This window comes from Peromyscus californicus, unplaced genomic scaffold, assembly GCF_007827085.1.
Source record: "Peromyscus californicus insignis strain IS unplaced genomic scaffold, ASM782708v3 Scaffold_23__1_contigs__length_62951481, whole genome shotgun sequence".
NCBI classification, from domain to species: Eukaryota; Metazoa; Chordata; class Mammalia; order Rodentia; family Cricetidae; genus Peromyscus; species Peromyscus californicus.
The window spans coordinates 31,895,192-31,917,633 of record NW_026294534.1 but is presented as its reverse complement, the minus strand read 5'-3'; the positions used below and the strand labels follow the sequence as shown (position 1 = coordinate 31,917,633).

Genomic DNA, 22,442 nt, shown 5'->3' with positions numbered 1-22,442 from the left:
GGCTATCCAGGTTATATAACAATATATATAGATACATAACATATATAACATATACATATATATAAAACAATACTACTTTAATATTTTTTATTCCTTGGGAAGAGATGATAGGACAGGCATAACATACTAATTAACTGCTGCTTGAGATTTCATTACTGCTAATATGATTATAACAAGTGACAAAGATCTAGTCATGTAACAATACTTATTATTGTACTGGCTGGTTTTGTGTGTCAACTTAACACAGGTTGGAGTCATCAGAGGAAGGAGTCTCAGCTGAGGAAATGCCTCGATGAGATCCAGCTGTAAGGTATTTTCTCATTTAGTGATCAATGGGGGAGAGCCCAGCCCATGGTGGGTGGTGCCATCCCTGGGCTGCTGGTCCTGGGTTCTATAAGAAGGTGGGATGAGCAAGCCACGGGAAATGAGCCAGTAAGCAGCACCCTCCATGGCCTCTGCATCAGCTCCTGCCTCCAGGATCCTGCCCTGTTTGAGTTCCTGTCCCGACTTCTTCAGTGATGGACAGCAATGCTGAAGTGTGAGCCTAATAACCCTGTTCCTCCCCAATATGCTCTTTGGTCATGGTGTTTCAGCACAGCAACAGAAACCCTAACTAAGATAATTATATATCTCTTACATCAAAGAATGAAGCCTTCATACTCATGGAAACTTTATCATTAAAGAAGGAAGAATAATACACACATAACCAGGTGATAATAAAGTCAGTGACTTTCTGCGCTTCCCTTTGCAATAGATTGTGTTGTCCAATCGTTACTGAACATGGCCTCTCATATACAGACGCCTGTAATCCTGGCAATGGGGATGTGAAGGCAAGAGGACCAGGAGTTTAAAGTCATCATCAGTTATGTAGTGACACGAGACCCTATCTGACTCCCTTACAACCCACACCCCGCTGGGCAATGGTTCGCGAAGGCAGTAGCTCTTGAGCAGAGGGGAGCCAGCAAATCCAAAGACACTAAGTACAAAGTGTGCTTGATAGAGTTTAGAAACAGATGATACTTGTGTTTGTGGATTGATTAATGACGAGGTGGTGAGGAGGAAGGACATCACAGAGGTTTCAAGGGCAGATCTGAAACTGTCTAGCAGGTCAGGCAAGAACTAGAAGGCCATTGCAGAACTAGAGGCAAGACACAATCCTAAAGGAGGAGGATGATCTGGGAATACCAGTTAGAAACCTGTTGAAATCATTTCTGGGAGAAATAACTGCAAGTGTGCTAGCTTAGGAAAGAAGCCATGAAGGTGGTAAGCAAGGTTGTGTGTGTGTGTGTGTGTGTGTGTGTGTGTGTATGTGTGTGTGTGTGGTGTGCAACTGTAAGTGGGAAGAAAGCATTTATGTATAAATAGAAAAAAAATTTTTTTTCGAGACAGGGTTTCTCTGTGTAGCGTTGGTGCCTTTCCTGGAACTCACTGTAGCTCAGGCTGGCCTCGAACTCACAGAGATCCGCCTGCCTCTGCCTCCCGAGTGCTGGGATTAAAGGCGTGCGCCACTGCCACCTGGCTAAATAGAAAAAATTTTAAATATATATATATATATATATATTATTTCTGCAGTGTTAAGGAATCAAACCAAGAACCTTGCACATCCACAACAGGCCTGAGTTCTACCACTGAACTATATCCATGGCCTTTGATTCTGAAGCAGTCTCTATGTAGGTCAGTCTAGTCTTGAACTTGCTATATAGTCCAAGCTGGCTTTAAACCCAAGATTCCCTTTGGCTGTTCAAATTGAACCTTAACATTTACATGAAAGATAAGAAATGGCTGTTGAGGACACATGACTTCAAATTCACTGAGCTGAGTAATGATGTCAGAAGTAAGGTTTTCCCCCAACCCTATACTACTAGAAGATAGAGAGAAATGCTGCTTCTAAAACCTGCCGTTTCTTAAAGTACAAAAAACCACTTAACAGGGGGTCAATGATATTAATGTAATCTACTATTAAATTTTGCAGAACTTAAAAACATATCCTGAATAATTTATTAGAACTCAGTTATTTTTTCATTGATGTATAGGAAAATCCATTAATGTTTAACTATATATAATTTTCAAGCCAAAACACCTGAAGTTTGACCCAGGAAATGACTGATGCCTCTGAATGTCTCAGTGAAATGCATTAGAACAAACTTTTCACTAATGGGTAAAATCTGGCCTGCGCACAGCTCACACTAAAGATGGAGTGAACAATGTGTTTTAAGTCTTTCAAAAGCCTAATGTGATTTTGGAATGTTTGCCAGGATCACAGCCTTGAAAATAATTCTGGGAACACTCCAGAATTCATAGAGGAAAAAAGCACTGTAATCAATAAGACATATTCACAGGAGAAGGGGCCATTTGCATCTGAAGTTAGAGCAATGAAGAAAAACTCTAAAAATTTATAAATAATATCTTGCTTATACTTTTGTCACTGGCTTTCATTTAAAAATGAGGGTATGTTGTCACACACGTAAATATATAAAAATTAATACTTCAGACCACTGGAAATTCTCACATCGGGAGCTGAAGAGATGGCTCAGCAGGTTAGAGCGCTTTTTGCTTTTGCAGTGGACCTGTGTCCAGTTGCCAGCACACACAAGGTGACTCACAGCTGCTGTAACTCCACTTCCAGGAGATCTGGCTGCCTGTGGGTATTTTGTGGTACCAGGCAAGCATGCGCTGCACACACATACATTCTGACAGAACACTGTGCAAATAAAGGTGAAGCAAATAAAGCTCTTTAAAATGTCACAGTCAGGCATGTTCATCTTTCTAAAAAAGAAGGGGATATAGCCATGTTACTTTTTAAAACAAGAAAAGTCTCAGGTAGCAACTTAAATGGTTTTGTACGTTCCCCTTCCCCCAGGGAGTAGAAAGCCAGAATTAAACTTCAATCTTTATGTTGCTATCCCCAAGTCCCTGATAGACCTAGAATCCAAACAAACTTAAAGCTGGAGCAAAAGTCTGCACACAGTGAATTTTCAAGCACTGTCGCGTCCGCCTCGAACAGCAAGGAAGACGCAACACCAGGCTCTTCTCCAAGCAGTTTATTCAGGAACCTTGAGACAATCTTCTGACCCCGGGGAAAGCCATCTTCTTCTTCTCCTCCTCCGATCTCCTCCTCTCGGGGAAAGCCCACCCACGCCCTTTATAGCCACTGGGCAATCAACCCCGTAGTGCCACGTGGACAATGCCGATAGGGTCAGACATACACAAGCAAGCCAGATTAGGTCCAGGTGTGCGGAAGCAAGCCAGATCCTAGCCTTAGCCAAATAAGGAGCACCTGCCATCGGGAAGGCAGAAGCCAGACGCCGGCGCCATCGGCTCTCCACAAAGCACCTTTTCCTTTCTTTTGGAAAAATACATAACACACACACACATACACACACACACACACACACACACACACACACACACACACACACACACGGACATACACACACACGGACATACACACACACGGACATACACACGCACACACATCCACCTCCCCACGCACACACACTGACTGGAGTAGGACTTAGAGACCTTACTGTACACAGCTGTTTCCTTCCATATCAAATGGATGCCTAGAGGTCCTTTTGATCTCCAAAGGCCCAATTGGGAGAATTTTTCTTTAACTTTTAAAACATTACCACGGAGGAAAAACACAGAGGGTGATACAAGAATCCTACCTTGACTTCTCTCTGGAGCAGAAGGGAACTACTTTTGACTTACATTATTATTTTTGTACTACCTTTCAAACATCATAAATATATTTTGGGCTGGAGTGATGGCTCAGCCATTAAAGGTTAGGCTCTCAACCGAAAACGATTATCTATTTCATTCAACTAAGATGTTTAGAGGAGTAATACCTGTTTTCTTTTTTTAAGAAATTTATTATGTATTTTATGTATATGGGTGTTATGGCTGCATGTACATCTGCCCGCCAGCAGAGGGCACTGGATCCCACAGGATGGCCATTATAGATGGTTGTGAGTCTCCATGTGGGTACTGGGAATTGACAGGACCTCTGGAAGAGCAGCCAGGGCTTAACTGCTGAGCCATCTCTCCAGCACACCTGTTTTCTTACTCCCACTGTCAGGAACGTAATTGAAACTATGCATCCCCTCTACTATGCCACTGGCTCCCTCCGTCACCGCAGGTGGAAACCATGGTAGTCAATGTTCCTACATCTTCAACGTCTTCTCCTCAAAGGAACATATAACCAAAGAATACAACAGAAAAATGAAATCACTTGCAAATAAAACAGAAAAAAAATGTAGCATTACTTTTTAGCTGTTGAATTTAGTCCCGCAGGAGTGGACGGTTGTTCAGGATCCTGGTTAACAAGGCAAGTTGGAAAGGAGCAGCCATCACCTTGACTGTAATTAAAAAAAAAACAAAACAGTGAGAAAACAGGCAGAGGATGTGGGTCAGTGTGTTAATGGCTTTCCACGCTCAACAGTGAACTGCTTGATAATACTCTAGAAAGCTCTGTGCAGAAAAAGAACAGGTTTAACCCGGAGTGTCCTGTGTTTGCTTACTTTTCTTAGTTCAGATAAAAAGCTTTCAGAAAAAAAGTACCTTGAAAATACTGGTAGCAGCCAGTACTTCTTCTCATCACCAAAAACTTGCCGCATGTTTTTACTGAAACCCAGGCTGAATCCATTCTTATCTGTTCCATGTCTAAATACTGGGTTTCTGAATGCCTCTAAAAGAAACAGAGAGGCAGTACCATGAGAACAGAATGTATATACTAGTGACCCCTAATACTGGAACAAGTGAAGTGACTATAACCTCCATGGAGTACCCAGGGACCTATCCATAGCTCTGAAATGCAGGTCGTCTATTTTGGTTTAAAATATTAAGAAATGAGTGGGTCTATTTTAATTTTTCACTATTATAAGAGCACATGTGCACTAGAGAAAATTAGAAAATACAAACGAGGCAATAAATTAAAATTGACCCCTTCCAGATCTTTGTTTTATTTATCATTAGTGTGTGTGTATATGTATGTGGGAGTCCTGGGAGCACACAGGCCATGTGTGCATGCGGGGGTCAGAGGACAACTTCGTGGAGAGGGTGCTCCTGCTCCACCTGTATGTGGGAGGCGGGGATTTGTAGCTAGAGTTTTCCTGCCTGGCCCACAGTCAGGATAAATCTCTGCCACCTGCCAGTCCCACAACTGATCAAACCCGACCAAGTAAACACAGAGACTTATATTGCTTACAAACTGTATGACCATGGCAGGCTTCTTGCTAACTGTTCTTACAGCTTAAATTAATCCATTGCTATTAATTTATACCTTACCACGTGGCTTGTGGCTTACCGGTACTTTACATCTTCCTTGTCCTGATGGCGGCTGGAAGTGTCTCCCCCACCCAGCTTCCTGTTCTCTCAATTCTCCTCTCTGTTAGTCCCGCCTATACTTCCTGCCTGGCCACTGACCAATCAGTGATTTATTCATTGACCAATCAGCAACACATTTGACATACAGACCATCCCACAGCAGGGATTGAACTCAGATTGTCAGGCTTTGTGGTAAGTGTTTTTTGTTTTTTTTTTTTAACCACTGAGCTACTGTTGTTATTGTTGTTGTTTTTTTTAACCATTGAGCTATTCAACCAGGCGACCTTCTAGATCTGGCAAAAAATAAAATTAAATTAAAATAAAAATAGGTGGATGGACTGAATAGTATTGAAGTATTGAAACCTACATATTTTAAAACAAAATGTGAGTACATTTTGCATATCCCCGATAACCTCTTTAAGTCAGTCAATAAACTCATTTTTAACATCATTGAAATTTTTATCTCATCATAATTTTCCAGCTGACCCAAAAATATACTCTATAACCAGCTTGCCCAAACAAAAATCTAATCCCCAAACAGCCATATCCACTTATGCCCATTCCGTGTATCAAAGCTGTGGCCCAAAGAGACATCAGAATTGCCCACGGTCACATAACCAATGAATACAGACGTGGAACTCCTGAAAGGCATCAGGGCTCTTTTCACAATGCCACGCTTTCCTCTTGGGTAACCTTGCAAATTCTAAAATCCTCATTTTAGGACAGGAACACGTTTAGAGGTATAGAAATTTCGTCCATTGTTTTGGAGACAAAGTCTAACTGGCAGGGTCAGATACCAAAGGAAACGAGAAGTTACGAGAGCTTTAGCTTTTGCTGTTCCTGGATGTTCAGCTTTAAGGAACCCCCCCCCCAAAAAAAAAAAACAAAAAAAACAGCCAAAAAGCATCTTTATTAGACAATGGCTTCCCGATGTAGCCTGGCTATTTCTCACTCAGGCTGGTGCTTTGTTTCTGGTCATTTCCCATCACACCTAGGTCACCCATTGTGCCAATGGGCAGCATTTCCCACAGTCCTCTCAAAACCCTTCACTTCTGTGAAGTCGGTCATAATGCTACTTTCGCCTCTAATTTTGGTAATAACTCTTACCTTTTCTCCTCGTCTAAGCCTTGTCAAATTCATTATACTAAAAATAACAGTTATGGGTTTCATTTATTTTCCTATAACTTCCTTTCTGTGGTCTCCCATATTAATTACGTCTTTCCCTCTGCTTGCTTTGGGTTTTTTCTCCTCTGTTTTTTTTTTTTTTTTTTTTTTTTTTTTTTTTTTTTTTTTCTGGCTCATCCCACTATACAGTTACTGGCTGAAACACTTCTTTCTCTTTAATATGGACATCTGCAGTTGTACCTTTCCCTCTGAGCCCTGCTACATCCCTTACGTCTTAGTCTCTTTTCCTGGTGCTGTGAGACAACAGTTTGATGAAAGCTACTTAAGGGAGAAAGCGTTTATTTGGCTCACAGTTCCAGGCCGCAGACCGTCATGGCAGGAAGTCACACCGGCAGGAATAAATAATGCATGCATGCTGCTTTTCAGTCCCTTTCTCCATGCATACAGTTCAGGATCCCAGCCAGAGAATGCTGTCACCCACAGTAGGAGGACCGCCCCACCTCAATTAAGGGAGCTAAGATAATCATCCGCCTACCTCACCTCCCTATAGGCATGTTCAGAGGGCCATCTCTCAGGCAATTCTAGATTCTGTTTAACAATTAACACAACCCACACAACCCATCACTACTACTACTACTACTACTTCTCCTCCTCCTCCTCCTCCTCTTCTTCTTCCCTCTTCCCTCCTTCTCCTCCTCATTCTGTTTTTTGTTTGTTTGTTTTTGTTTTTGTTTTCGAGACAGGGTTTCTCTGTACAGTTTTGGTGCCTGTCCTGGATCTCGATCTGTAGACCAGGCTGGCCTCGAACTCACAGTGATCCGCCTGGCTCTGCCTCCTGAGCCCTGGGATTAAAGGCGTGTGCCACCGTGGCCTGGCCTGTAGAGTTTTTTTAACAGACTCTGTTCTGTGCCTACAATGTTCTGGCTCTTCCTGTGGTTAACTTTTCAGACTGACTATTTCTTAGTGTGGTGAGACTATCCCTGACGGCTCATTTAAAAATGGCTTCCCTTCCACCATCTCCAGCCCTCCTGTCATACTTCATGACCTGTTTCTGTTCTTCAAAGTATTCTGATTTTATAATTACTTTTATGTTTGAATTTTGCCTTTGTGCCCCCCCCCCCCAAAGATTGCTTTTCTTTGCTCTCCCCTCGGCATGAATACTGCTTTGCACACCATGCACCCCTAATTAATATACGCAAAGAGTGGACACGTGTCTGCACGACATTACAAAACATATGGGGAATAAGGAAGATTTTTTTTTAACTACTTCAAGACAGGTTGATGAAATTTACTCATACAGCAACTTTTAGGGAATGACTGTGTGTGTATTTAAAGCTCAGTTCGCTATAATAATGGGATACTCACCCAATGTAGATTTATTTTTGCTGACTAGCCAACAATGATAACCAAACAGAGAAGACAAGCTGACCGAGAACATGGCTGCAGCAAAGAATAAGAACATAATATGGAACTTGGCTTGAGTATCCGGCAGACCATTCTACAAGGGAAGGCAGAAAACAAAGCGTTTGTCAGAGGAAGGAGGGAATATCCCCGCCATGTATCTATCAGTTAGCATGACTATCTTCTTTAAATAATTTAGAAATGGAAAATGACTCATAGTTTCATGGGAAAATTTAAGAAGGAGAAAAGTAAATATCTACTTCATATTAAATTAAATGCTTCCCGGTATATGAAAAAGATTAAAGTTGGAATATTTATTTTTGCCTTGCATAACCAAATCAAATCCTAGAAACAAACAAAACAAACAAACAAATATGGCAGCATAAACTATACCAGCAGGAAACAAGAGAAGAGAAACTGTAAAATGGAGTTTTACATTGACTGCCCGAATATGTTATTAGCATGCCTCATATTTACAAATGTTTAAATGACTTTAATTATAATGCCAGAAAAATTAAGGCCAGTTAGTTAGGTTAGTTCCTCTGCTCACCGATCTTTCGACTGACTACTCTCAACAACAGCATCGACTAAAAGAATGCAGGAGATATGCCCCTACAATAATGCTTCGGGCTGTTAGTAGCATCACAGAAATGATCAACATTAGTAACACCTGTCTGAAATCAATATTGTAATACCCTGAGGTTTAAAGTAGCCAGCACTACAACACCTGTTTGCCCCTCACTGTCTGCACATCCAAGAGAGACGGGCTGGCTTGGGGATAAAGGCGGGTCTGGCATTCCGTGGAGCACTAGAGAAGCCAGGGGTCTCCCATTCCAACATGACCACAGTGTTTCACTTCCTGACAGTACTTGCCATTGATATAAAAGACAAGACCTTCACTGGCAGCTTTTGAGAGTAAAGTCTGAACAAAAGAAATGTTTGGTCTTTCCTGTTCAGATGTTTTTGAGGTCTGGAATGAAAACCACCCAGAGGAATGGAGGGCAGTGAGATTACAGTCTGGAAGACACTCATTAGGGACCGGTCACCAACGGGAAGTGGAAGTGTCTTTGAATGCTAGGAACTCACCAGTGTTTTGCTATTTCTTAGCAGTGGACTAGCACACAGCAAGCATTCAGTAACTTGTTAGTATTAAATTTTGTTTAAATCGCATATAAATTACCTAGCAATTCAGAAATTCTTGCCACAATGAAAGATAATTTAATGAAAATAAAATAAAATTCAACAAGAAAGCAATTCTGGCAAGGAGTAAAATGCTTTTTTTTAAACCATCATCTCATGTTCACCAGGAATGTTTCTGGATAGTTTACATACTTCATAGTTTTGTTTTGCCTTGCTTATATATAAATAGTAAAAAAAAAAAAAAAAAAAAAAAAAAAGAACTACCTAAAGCTTATTAATGGAATTTGTAATAAAAATTCAGGATATTGCAGATATAACAGTTTTAAAGACAACCAACACAGGAGGAGTAAACACTTCAAATTTTAAATACTGAGGAAAAAATCTGCTTATCTAGTTGATTCTGATTATTCACTGTAGTTACGCTCCACAAAATAGCCTTGAACAATGGATCCATGAGTACTGGATCTAGAGGAAACATGGGGTCGGTTTTCTCTTCTCATGATGTCTTAGGCATCTACTGACCACAACCTTATCTGATGTGGGGTTTTGCCTGAATGACCCTTATTTAATATATTGTATTGACTTATTAATATGGAAATTCTGAACAACAGAATTTGTTCTGTAATTGATGCCTGGATGAAGCATGTATTTTCTCCACGAGACACATCAGTCTCATTTAGAAACAATAGACAGCACTTCATCAGGACGTTTAAAGATCATTTTATATTGCAAAATCAACAAAAGGTAAAAACAAAACAAATAAACAAACAAACAAAAAACCATCCACAAACCCCAGAGGCAAACAGACCACAGGAGAACATACTTGTTTATGGGACCCTGAGATGGACAGGGCAGGGCGATGCCTTGTTTACCTTAACTTTGGACATGCATGTGCACTGCACACATCTGTATGTGTCTAGAACCTACTGAAAAAGCTCTGAGAACATTGGTTGGGAAGTTACAAATCAATCTGGAAAAGGCGAATGCATAAACACAGACCGCCAATGATGAGGGCTGACGGTTCATAGACTAACCCTAGAAAGTCAGGTCCTGCAATAACTCACTGCTGAATATTTCTATACAGAAAAGGCACTAACGTAATGACTTACTGTCCAAAATCTGATAAAATACTGTAAATCTGTAGCAGCAATAAAAAGGCAGTACAGCAGAGAATACGCCAAGAAAAGGAGGAAAAATTTGTAATTTGAAAATCCAACGCAATTGTTCACCCTGCCAATAAAACAAAAAGAGTCCTAATGAGTTGCAGCTTCAGTGTAGGGATAAATATGTTTAAACATAGCATAGTTTTTGGTTTATGTTCATTAACAATTCATTAGCATTTTATTTATAATGAGCATTACATTTCCTAACACATTTAAAAGAAATTTTTGTGCTCAGATACTCAATATGATATTTAATATTGCTTTAATCAATCACAGTTCATGGCACTACACCTCATATATGATGAATTACATAAATAAACACACACCTAAGGGCAGAGAGTTTGTAACAAACTCAACAAAGTCAAGCAGATTTGGAGAATTCACTAAGTTATCTCTTGATTCTATTTCCTACTGTGATTAAGTAAGTTAGTCTTTCAGGTTTTCGCAAATTGGATGAAGTCCCTTCAATACTCCTCATCGCACGCCATCATGGAGGCAACCAAATTATCAAGGTGTATTCAGTGGGAGAATTCTGAAAAGGAGGAGTGGGAGCCAGCTAGACAGAGTGTAATGCCCACTTGACATTAGATAATTATACGACTCTGGGGGGGTCAGAATAGGCTACTGCCTATTAGAATTCCATCTTCTTTATAAGTGCTCAGTAATTTCTGAAATCCAGCTCTATATTCTATGATTCCAAATATGAAAATTCATAAATCCCTAAGTTCCTGTTCTAAAATCATTATATGACGGGTAGGGGAGAGTGGACTCACAACAATAAATATTGGCAACACAAAACTGAGTACATTTCTTTCTGTAGGCATTTTCTCTGATTTCCCATGTTCCATAAGACAAGGGCATGACTCCACGATCTCCTGCAGATGTTTACGGCCTCCGTGGCTAAACTGGCCCATAGAGGTGACGGAGTTAACTGGTAGTTAGCAGGGCGACAACTCTGCGGCATAGTGTCAACCTACTGCTTCCTCTCCTTCCTGTTCCTCTTCCCTCTTAAGCCCCTCTCCTTCTTCATCTCCTTCTCCTCAACCCGGTGACCGTGGTAAAAAAACAAACATTTATCCTTTCTTGCTTAAAAAAAAAAATCTATACTCTCATAAACGATGTTTACATTCTGTACCTCAAAGAAAGGACAATGTAAAGGGACCAACAGGAGATTTAGTAATTTTGAACTTCAAGGTCTTGTCCACAGAGAAGCAATTCATAAATAAGCTAAATTGCATGCTACTTGTGAACGGTGATGTCTGCAGCTTTAGAGGGCCCCGTGAGACGGCACACAGATCTCTGAGACTGTTTTTTATGGCACCGGAATGGAATCATGGCAAGAAAGAATATTGGAAACAGGCCTGGACAGGCTTCCTCTAATGTGATCTCTGTCCAAAGAGTGCAGGATATTGCCTTTGCTTACTTGTATTGTTTTCAAGAGGTGGAGTGGATAAATAGAGGTGGGATGCTGGGAGACACAGGGCAGGGTGGGTGTAAACAAGGGCGTAAACTTGTGACCTGAGTTACAGTGACTAGCACCCATTGTTCCTCTTTCTGTAGGACTGCAAAAAAGAAGTGTTTTTTTTTTGTTTGTTTGTTTTTGTTTTTATTAAGTGATGAAGAACATTTTTATAGAAAGAGGATGATTTTGAACAGGGTTTTTAAAAAACTGATTTAGCTTACTGAAACTCATGCTTACGATTGCTATGCAATTTGCCATGCAAAAAACAAGAATACAGAATGTGGAGTCAAAACCAAATATTTCACCATTTGTTATATGTCCATAGAAAATTCTGGAAATAGAGAAAGAGCATTTATCTTGAATAATAACAATGTACTCTTTTCACAACAGCTGTTGGTTAGACATTGTAACTGCTTAGGTTAGACATTGTAACTGCCTAGGTTAGACATTGTAACTGCTTAATGTAGACTCAGTTTGGCAAGTATCAAGCTTCACCCAAGTATCCTCCAGAAAGGACAGCAATGAATTTTACCCAGAAACAACACATTTTGGGTTACATCATTTTAATTTGGTGTAAAGTATTTGCTGTGGGCTATTTCACAGAAACTGCTTTCTGAATCTAAACTAGAAAGAATACAATATATTGGAAAGCAAGTAGATTTTCAGGTCCCCAAAGAAAACCAGCTGTGTGACTTTGAGTCCACTCTTCAACCTTGCTGAGCCTCAGGACAAATGATTTCTAGTTTTTTCTGTCATCAGTATATAAAGATAACTTTTTTTTAATGTATGGTCTTTAAAACACATTGGGAATTCAATACATTGACGCTAAAATTTTTTGCTTTATTTGAGGAAGTTATTGGATAAGCATATGAAAGTATTATAAATAAGATTAAAAGTTTATGCTAAAAGTAAAATCATTCCTCCAATAGAAAAATCCAAAAAAAATAAACAATACAGAAGCTCTCATTTAGTTAAAATGACAAGGGTGAGGCTGACCTCCTAAAACCTACTAGGTGATTTTATTTATTTATTTATTTGTTTGTTTGTTTGGTTTGGTTTTTCAAGACAGGGTTTCTCTGTGTAGCTTTGGAGCCTGTCCTGGAACTCACTCTGTAGACCAGGTTGGCCTGGAACTCACAGAGATCCACCTGCCTCTGCATTCACCACCACTGCCAGGCCCTACTAGGTAATTTTAAATGCCCAGCCAGACCTGCAAATCACTAAGAATAAAACAGACAGGCATTGTTCATCTAATGTTTCAAATGCTCAGAGTCAATACATACTCTAAAGTTCACAACCATATTCAAAGCCTGTATAAAAAGGCATCTAAATAATCTGGTAATATCCTAAAATCCTTTAACAAATTATATTCACACAACTGTAAAAGATTTTGATATACTGACATGAAAACAGTTCCATAATATAGTGAATGAAGAAATGAAACACATCCAGTCTATCGATTTTGTAGCTATTTATAGTTTTGTTTTTTTAAAGAGATAGAATACACACACACACACACACACACACACACACACACACACACACACGCACACACACACACACACACACACACATATGCATATACAAATGTACACATGGATACATTTAGACCTAAACAGTAGCCATGACAATATCAATAGTGGTTCTGTGATTAGGGAAGAAGTAAAAAAGATGAGAGAAAACATACTCATTGTTTTTGCTTTTGAACTCTAGAACCACACTACGTTTTATCTGTCCTTTTTTTGGGGGGGGGTGTACTGTGTGTGAACCTAGATTTCATCACATACTAAGCATGTACTCTATCCCTGGGATACAGCCCTAGTTCTCCATATTTTTTAATTAAATTCTTAATTTTTTTTCTGGTGCTAGAGACTAAACCTAGGGCCTCATACATGCTAGGTCAGCACCCTGACTTCTAAGCTATTTACCCATCTCATTCCATCTAAAATTAAAAAAAAAAAAAGTTGGATACTCCATTGAATTGACGCCTGCTGAATACAGGGCACTTGGCACCCAGCCATCCCCAGACTGACGAGGCTGCCGATCTCTGCAGGGGAGATGGTGATGGGAACAGAGGTAGCAGCCTGGGAAATGTCAGTGCGGGAAACAGTTCAATAAACTTCTGAGGTCAACGAAGTTACAATGTGGGAGCTTATTGCTTAAACACCGCCATCTTCGTCGGGCAGTGGTGGCACCCGCCTTTAATCCCAGCACTCGGGAGGCAGAGCCAGGCAGAGCTCTGTGAGTTCAAGGCCAGCCTGGTCTACAGAGCAAGATCCAGGACAGGCACCAAAACTACACAGAGAAATCCTGTCTTGAAACCCCTCCCCCGCCAAAAAAAAAAAAAACAAAACCCAACCAACTAAACAAACAAAGCCCAGATATCTTCTAGCTATTCTCTTTAACTTGTTTAATAGGTTATCTGTTAAAGTTTCTTAATCTGCCCTATTTGCTGGTTTAGGAAGACTGCTCTAATCATAAGTCATTATTTTCTATTTTTGTAAGTTTATGCATCTAACAATGGATGGCGAGAGCTATGGTAGGCACTGACCTGGAACAAATCTGATTGTCCCCACCTCTCCATGCTTTACTATCACAATCTTTCATTAAAATGAAGAGAGTTAGCATCAACTCTCCGCCCTGATTATTTTATCACCACTAATGGTGTTTAGGTTGTACAGAAACATAGACAGGAGATTGCTTCATCTGAGTTCTCCTCCAAGCCGACTCCGAGACGATAGCTTTGGTACAGGTAGGTAGGTTTGTGTGCTTGTTTTAGATAAAGAAGGTAATAAGAGCTGGAGATGTAGTGTGGGGCAGAGTGCTTTCCCAGCATGTTCAAGGTCCTGGGTTTGAGGCCCAGCACCATAAAAACGGCAACACTGTCAATGGAGTTGAGTTATTAGTCAGGCTTTCTCTGGCTGAAAGGATAGGCCTAGAGGTGGTAATGTCCTGGCACTTCTGGACCAACAGTGTTGTAAGTTGAGCAAACTTATTCAGATAAAAGAAAGCCATGATGGGGAACCAAGGAAACACACACAGGTTCTTAAGACCGATGGATGTCATCAAACAGAGGAGCTGCTCATTACCAGAAAACTTACATGACACTGTGTGTGGGGGCCCTGGGAGAATTGGGGAAAACACGGAGGAAAATGAGGAAAACTGGTAATTGAGCATATTGGTTTGGTGGGAAAGGAATGGGGAACAGAAGAATAAATGCAAGTATAAATTAGTACAAAGAGGGGTTATTCAAACATTTTTTAAAAGGAGACACCATTCTGGTGGGAGTTGACCGCCTTTAACACTTTCAAGGGAGAAATCTGCTGAGGAAGAGGGAGATGTACAATGGTAAAAGATGTAGGAAGCATAGACCCCCAGTCTTCCCTACGCTTCCCTGCTCCTAGGAAAATCATCTCCAGTGCATACTGCAGTCTGCCTAATGCAAACGTGTGAGCATTCTTATCCCTCCTGTGTGCCATCCCTGGAAGAAGTAAAGCTTGTGCAATAATTATAATTGATGCTTGAATTCACACATGGCAACCTTAACATGATTTAACGTATACAGAATGAAAAATGATAACAAGAGTAGGGAAACCAACCTTCACTAGTGGATCTTTCAGATAGCCCCCTATAAAGTCACTCAAATTAATGACTTAGGAGTAAAAAAATATGAGGAGTGAGTTCTAAGTTAAACATATCTGTGTACTTGCCTGTTTACTATTCTACCCCTCAGTGTAGCTTCATTTAAAATAAATTGTTGAAAGCTTATTATAAACTTCTATTGAGGTATTATTAATTAATGTAATATATATCATTAATGTATAAATATTCACATTTCTGGAAAGTATTTTAGTGCATCTGTGTTTATATATGTGCATAAAAGAATACTCGTTGTGCAGAGAAAACATGTAAAATTAACTTTCATGGTATTAATGTACTAGTTTTAAAATTACTTAATGAAAATTCTCCCAAATGAAGGCTCTTTGAAGCTAATTAAACACTAGAAACTAAACCTGGAAGCGCCTCTAGGACAAGCAAGGTAACTGATTAATGAAAGAATTTGTAAAAAGTGATTCGATTTATACTGTTAATAATTGATTCAAACTTATTTCTAATATAGGTTTATACTCACCATGGGCAATGATGATCCATCTTCAAAATACATCTAAAAATATCCAAAAAATAAACATGACACTTTATGATGTTCATTATAAAAAGAAAATACGAAATATTTCCAGCAGTTCTGACATGTAAAATATTACAATATTACTCATTTAAAAATAAAATCCAGTAAGAGTAGACATTCTCATCTAAAACAGATACTGTAGTTGATTCTAGTTGTAATAGAATAAAACTTCAAAATGTACATTCCTTAAGATACAAATCAATTTCTTTTTAAAATACTGCTATATTAGTACAAGACTACTTTTCTTTAAAACGTGGAAAACATCAGTTGATTTACACAAACTCTCTATAAAATTTGCTCCTGACTATCAATCTTTAGGACTAGTCTTTCTGTTTCTGTCACATACTAAATATACAATACTATCTAAGTATGAGAAGTCTATCAAGGTATCTTTATAAAGATGGAAAACATTCACAGAAGTAACACTTGCTAAGTTGAACTTGCCACGTGAGAATTGCTAAAAATGTTCATGTTATGTTACCACAAACCTGGGGAAACAGCATTAATTGTGGCCATAAGCTACACTGCCATTAATACAGGGACTAATTCCACTCATGTATTCAAACGGTAGCCTGAATAGCATGAATGTGGACTGTGGTGATAATGTGGAAAGCGGTAACGCAATACTGAACATCTTTTGAGAAGAAAAGGTTTCCTTACTTATCACAGACGGAACAGTGATGGCAGCGGTCTGGTTTTATAAGTTGGCATCTGTCACAATACCGGATTGCTAGGAACAAAGAGTTCACTTAGTCTTAAACTTAACAAGTCACTGAAAATACAGTTAAATGGCTTTTATCATCACTCCAGATTTAAACTCTAAAAAGTATACTGAATTTAAATTTGATAATAAAAAAAAAAGATATTCAACCCAGTTTAAAGACAGAAAATGAAAACACTTGCCTAGAGATAGGCTGCCTTGGAGAGATTTCCCAAGAACAGAAGACCTCTTGGAAAATCTCTCTAAAGAGTTTTCTGTCATCAGTGGCTATGGTAAGGCTCTCAAGGGGAAGGTGCGTTCATGTCTACTGGTCAACAGAAAGTCTCCCTCAGCTGAGTCAATTTATTCCTGTGCATAACTGAGTGAGAATATGCCACAAAGACATAGTCTAGCATGTGTAAACACACTCTATTGGTTCCATAAATTGGGAAAGACCTCACATCTCTGTTGATTATGAAAGACCTCACAAAGTTAGAAGCAAGTACGGGAGGAAGTATTTCCAATAGAGGATTTTAGTTCTTGCAGGTAATGATGGCATCTTTTCTTCAACAGTCCAGAGAGCACAATGGATCTGGACAACTGATTTTGAGATACTATTTCTCTACACAAATCTCACAGGATGCACTAGATTGCAGCAAACAGAACAGTAAAGACTGTATTAGATGTAGATTCAATATGGTTCTAATGTGAGCTCAAAGCAAATGCAAATTATATAGGAATATTAATGAGGCATTTTACATTTTTTAATAACTTATTTATTTTACGTACATTGGTGTTCTAGTACCCTAGGACTGAAGTTACAGACAGTTGTGAGCTGCCATGTGGGTGCTGGGAATTGAACTTGGGTCCTCTGGAAGAACAGTCAGTGTTCTTAACCGCTGAGGTATCTCTCCAGCCCCCATTTTACATTTCTTGCATGCTAAATCTTTGAAAGCATTTATGTATCTTATATTTAAGAATTCTCACCATGGCCTAGCCATATTTTAAGCACTCAACAGACCTATGGGCTAATGAGCCATAATGGGCAAGCAGAAGTTTAAAGCCACAAAACACGTCTGGGTTAAGTCTTGGCAGTAATTATCTATAGTTCGTGTAGTTTTGTTGTTGGTGGGTTTTTTGTTTGTTTGTTTGTTTGTTTTTTTGAGACAGGATTTCTCTGTGTAACAGCTCTGGCTGTCCTGGAACTCACTTTGTAGACCAGGCTAGCCTCGAACTTAGATATTTGCCTGCCTCTGCCTCCCAAGTACAGGGATTAAAGGTGTGTGACACCACCTTCTGGCTGTGTGTTGGTTTTTGAAGGCAATGACTTAATTAGATGTTAAATTACCTTAAAATGTAAGCTAAGTAGGCTTTCTATTAATTTAAGTTATTTATATAACAGTTTCCATTGAACCAAACACGACTGGCAAAATAAAAACATCGATGAAATGATTCCTAATGATGTTCTGCTACAGTCATAGATTGGTGCCTTGTCCAGTCATCATCAGAGAGGCGTTCTCCAACAACCGATGGGAGCAGATAGAGACCCACAGCCAATAGTCAGAGAGAGTGCCCAAGTTGGAGGTCTCGACATCAGTCCCTCCCCTCAGAGCTCGGGGCATCCCCCAAAGAGGGGAAGGATGAATTGTGGGAGCCAGAGGGGTTGAGGACATGGAGCAAGCACAGCTGGGGAATTAACTGAACAGGGCTCATGGGGCCTCACAGAGACTGAAGCAGCAATCCCGGAGTTTGCGTGGGCCTGCGATAGGTCCTCTGCATGTATACAACGGCTGCCGGTTTGGGGGTACTCCTGACAGTGGGAGTGGGGGTGTCTTTGACACTTTTGATGCTCATGGGCACATTTTCCTCCTACTGGCTCCCTCGCCCAGCTGATATAAGGGTTTATGCCTAGTCTTACTGTATCTTGTTATGTCCCCGGGAGGCCTGCTCTTTTCTGGGGGAGAAGGGGGTGGAGGAGTGGATCTAGAGGAAAGGAGAGAGGGGGGAACTGGGAAGAGCAGAGGGAGAAGAAGCTGTGGTCAGGATATATTGTATGAAAGAAAAATAAATACAATCTAACATTAAAAAAAGACAGCAATACCTAAATTATGTTTTACATAATTCACACAATTACTGCTTTAATCATAAAAATCACTTGCAAAATTATTAAGCTTTCCATCCACTGTAGATATTGCTTCCTTCAATATACAAATAGGGAGGTTTATAATTAAAACTTTAAAAGCAAGTTTTCCCCACTACAGATACAGACTTCAGCAAGTCCCTACATCATCGCCAAGGCACGACACAGTAGGAGGAACCGAATCAGAGTCGGTTCCGAGATCTCGGTGCCACAGTGTGACTCATGTTTCTGCTCTGTTGTATGGAACTGCACAGGAAAGATTTAATGGCAACCCAAGAAAACGGCACGGCACTTTCCCACGAGCGTTTGACAGCTTATGAATATGACCATGCTTTCCAAGAGTCATTATATCTCATTTGCACACTGTCTGTAATGATCAGAGCTTACCTCCGGACATGGTCCGGGTATAGATGGGAAGGTCTTTGGCTGCTCGCCTCAGAACTTCCTGATGGGCCTCTCCTCTCGGCTCTCTCTCCAGCAGTTCTTTCTCTGCATAAGAGAGATGGAACTGAGGAATAAATTTAAATTTTAATCAGTATTTTCAAAGGAATGACAACACATTTGTCTGCTCTATTATACCCATAGGTGTTTATAAAATATTAATGGTATATAGTATATTCAGAGAGGTTGATAGAGTTTCCAGTCTGGGCATGTCTCTTAACTTCACAGATAACTACTTTATGAATCTTGAAAAAGAATGTGATGATAATAATAATAATAATAGGTATAATAGACATTATAACTATTTCCTCAAGCGCTTTTAAACTTAAAGAGAGAAGGATGTAGAAAATTGTTTATAAAATGAATAATTCTGTCAAAATATTAATTATATAATAGATAAGATGGCCCAGTAAAAATGCATGACTCAACAGATGGATTTTTCATTTGGATACTATTAGGAACAAAAGTAGAAATAAATCAATTGGATATATATTCTCATTTAAGACAGTTTGAACTTAGGCATAATTGTCACACAGAATCTCCTCTGGCACTCATATATCTAAGTATTCATTTTTCTGCTTATATTGACAGTTTAGTTCAACTAATTAACCATGCTTATTTGAGAAAAACAAAACTTTGTTTTGGCTTCTACTAGATAATCACATATACATACAAAAGTCCCAAAGTTGCTACTGTATGAATCCCTATAAATAGGTCCAGAAGGTATGTATGCACCAGATCAACCACAGTGCTGTTCTTTGAAATGGGAAAAATATGAACTCAATCTAATGCCTATCAAAGGGTAGTGGGTAAATAAATCAAGACAAGATACATTTAAACATACTATTGGTGCTTAACCATGAACTGCAATGATCCAAGAATGAAGTACCATATCTCATCTTCTTGCTGAAAACAGCAACAACGAATTATCTTACAGAACACATTCTCCATAAAGTTTCAAAATCAAGAAGCTAAGCAGTCTCTATATTATCAATAAGGACACACTCATATGTGATAAAATTATAAGGAAGATGAGAATAATTAAAATGCAGAGTAGTTGTTTCTTCTCGGGGAGTACAGGGAAATAGAACTGTGATGTGTATAACAGATAGGAAAATTAAGCATGTTCTATATATCAGCTGAATGTTTGATTGGGCATTTTCATTTGATTATTTTTTAATTTGTACATCACATATACTTTATTTGCCCAGTACCGAGGACTGAACCTAGGGCATCATATATGAAAGGGAAGTTCTCTACCATTTTGAGCTATATCCTAGGAGGAGTTGCTAATGAAACGCTTCCAGAATAGATATTTTTAAAAGAAAAAATAAACACAACCTGGAGTTGGGCATGGCACTGTACACCTGTAATCTTAATACTCAAGAGACTGAGGTGTGAGCATTGTGAGTTCAAGATTAGCCTTGGCTACCCAGAGAATTTCTGTCTCTAAAAAAAAAAAAAAAAAATTAAGGTGACTTAAAAGTGTCATTTACATAATGACAAATTATTCAATAAAAATTAGGTCATAACATTGGGCCTCAATCTTTGCCCTCCCAGAAATAAACTTAAAAAAAAAAAAACACTTCAGCTTTCAAGTGTAAATAACTTTTATATTAGTGTAATATTCTTGTGTGCATGACTTTTTGCTAGACTTAATCATAAGACTGCAGGCCCATTAACGTAAAAGCCATGCCTGGCTTCTCACACAGATGCTTCAGATCTGGGTTTTTGTTTGTTTGTTTGTTTGTTTGTTTTTTGTTGTTGTTTTGTTTTTTGTTTTTTGGGTTTTTTTTTTTTTTGGTTTTTCGAGACAGGGTTTCTCTGTGTAGTTTTTGGTGCCTGTCCTGGAACTCACTTTGTAGCCCAGGCTGGCCTCGAACTCACAGAGATCCGCCTGGCTCTGCCTCCCGAGTGCTGGGATTAAAGGCGTGCACCACCGCCACCCGGCGATGCTTCAGATCTGAATCAGGCCCTCACACTTACACACAAGCAAGCATTCTCATCTGAGCCATCTCTCTAGCTCTTCCTATTGCCGTTTCTAAAACGGATTTAAAACCTGGCACTGTAAATCGACACTGGATTGGTTATTTATCATATATTCAAATACTCCTAAAAACTGCCATATGCATTGAAATTCATCAACATTTTATGACTTTCCTGGTCTTTTTCATCTTCTGGGAGTGTTGGACATGGAAGACCCTCGCATGTTTGACGCTTAAATTAATAAATTAACTAGAACAGCCCTGAGTCAGTTCCAAGAAATCAAATACAGGTTAGTGAAAATCGTACTTACATAATACAGAGGTCAAAAACAGTTTTCTACCTTGTGAAAGGGTTGAGCTATATGGTTCTCCCTTCCACCACTTCCTCTCCAGAACATTATGGTATGCAAATTCCTGTCAGTTCAGAGATTAGAAAACGCTATCTGTGCATATCTGAAGGTACTGAGCATCTTGGAAAGCAGAAATGGTAACTCCTGATATAGTCTCCAACCTCCAGCTGCCACAGTTCTTCATACATCCTGAGTGTGCTTCTGCTAGACTAATTTTATTTTACTTTTAAAGAATACCTTAGATTTACTTAATGGATTGAGAAAATACTTTAAAGTTTCTAAAGTAGCACCGGCACATTTAAGGCACTTTAATAACATAATACTGATTCATTATTCACTAAAGTACATAGCATAAAATTCAGCATAGATATTCAGATTTTCTGCTTTGGAATATCTTTTTTTAACTACAGTATTTCTATTCCATATATCTGCATAATACGGGATTATGAAAATCCCAGAGTATTTTCAACGGCCACATCCTCTCAGGTTCATTTCAGCCTCGGCAGTTTCTCATATTTTCCTTCATTGTTTATGATTCCCTTTCCTTGTTTCTTCGTGTTACCATGGCAGTCCTGAGTAGCACTGGTGCTGTGTAGAGGGTCATTTAATCGCAACTTCTCTGATCTCTGTCTCCTGATAAGATTGGGGGTCGTGGATCTTTAGGAGAAAAACCGACACTGCCAGCAGGTCATGGCAACGTGACTGGACCTATCATGCTGGCCTTAATCACACAGTTCAGGGAGGGTTAAAATTTTTGTTTGTTTGTTTAAGACTTATTTTATGTGTATGGGTGCTTCTCCTGCATGTATGTGTAGTAGCACCTGCGTGTCTGGTGCTCTCAGAGGTCAGAGAATGGCAGCATATCCCCCGGAACTGGAGTTAGGGTTGGTTGTAAGCTGTCATATGGGTGCTGGAAACTAAACCCTTGAAGAACAAGTGCCCCTAACCACTGCACCATCTCTCCAAACTGAGGGAGCTTTTCGTCAGGGGTCGCTACTGTACATTTTCTCAGTACTTCTCTTTC

General features: G+C 39.4%; 1 protein-coding gene across 3 annotated transcripts in view; it reads right to left on the bottom strand.

Annotated features, from left to right (window-relative positions):
* Nucleotides 1-22,442, bottom strand: part of Zdhhc2 (zinc finger DHHC-type palmitoyltransferase 2) — a 63,671-nt gene that overhangs the window by 8,944 nt on the left and 32,285 nt on the right. For 2 of the 3 annotated variants that reach the window (XM_052752071.1, XM_052752072.1), the window contains exons 4-10: nucleotides 19,030-19,150; nucleotides 16,463-16,532; nucleotides 15,749-15,781; nucleotides 10,101-10,221; nucleotides 7,816-7,948; nucleotides 4,561-4,687; nucleotides 4,266-4,358 (exon numbers count right to left, since the gene is read on the bottom strand). In XM_052752071.1, the coding sequence (XP_052608031.1) occupies nucleotides 4,266-4,358; nucleotides 4,561-4,687; nucleotides 7,816-7,948; nucleotides 10,101-10,221; nucleotides 15,749-15,781; nucleotides 16,463-16,532; nucleotides 19,030-19,150 (698 nt within the window). The remainder of the gene's footprint in view (nucleotides 1-4,265; nucleotides 4,359-4,560; nucleotides 4,688-7,815; nucleotides 7,949-10,100; nucleotides 10,222-15,748; nucleotides 15,782-16,462; nucleotides 16,533-19,029; nucleotides 19,151-22,442) is intronic. The other variant, XM_052752073.1, reaches the window with a different exon arrangement.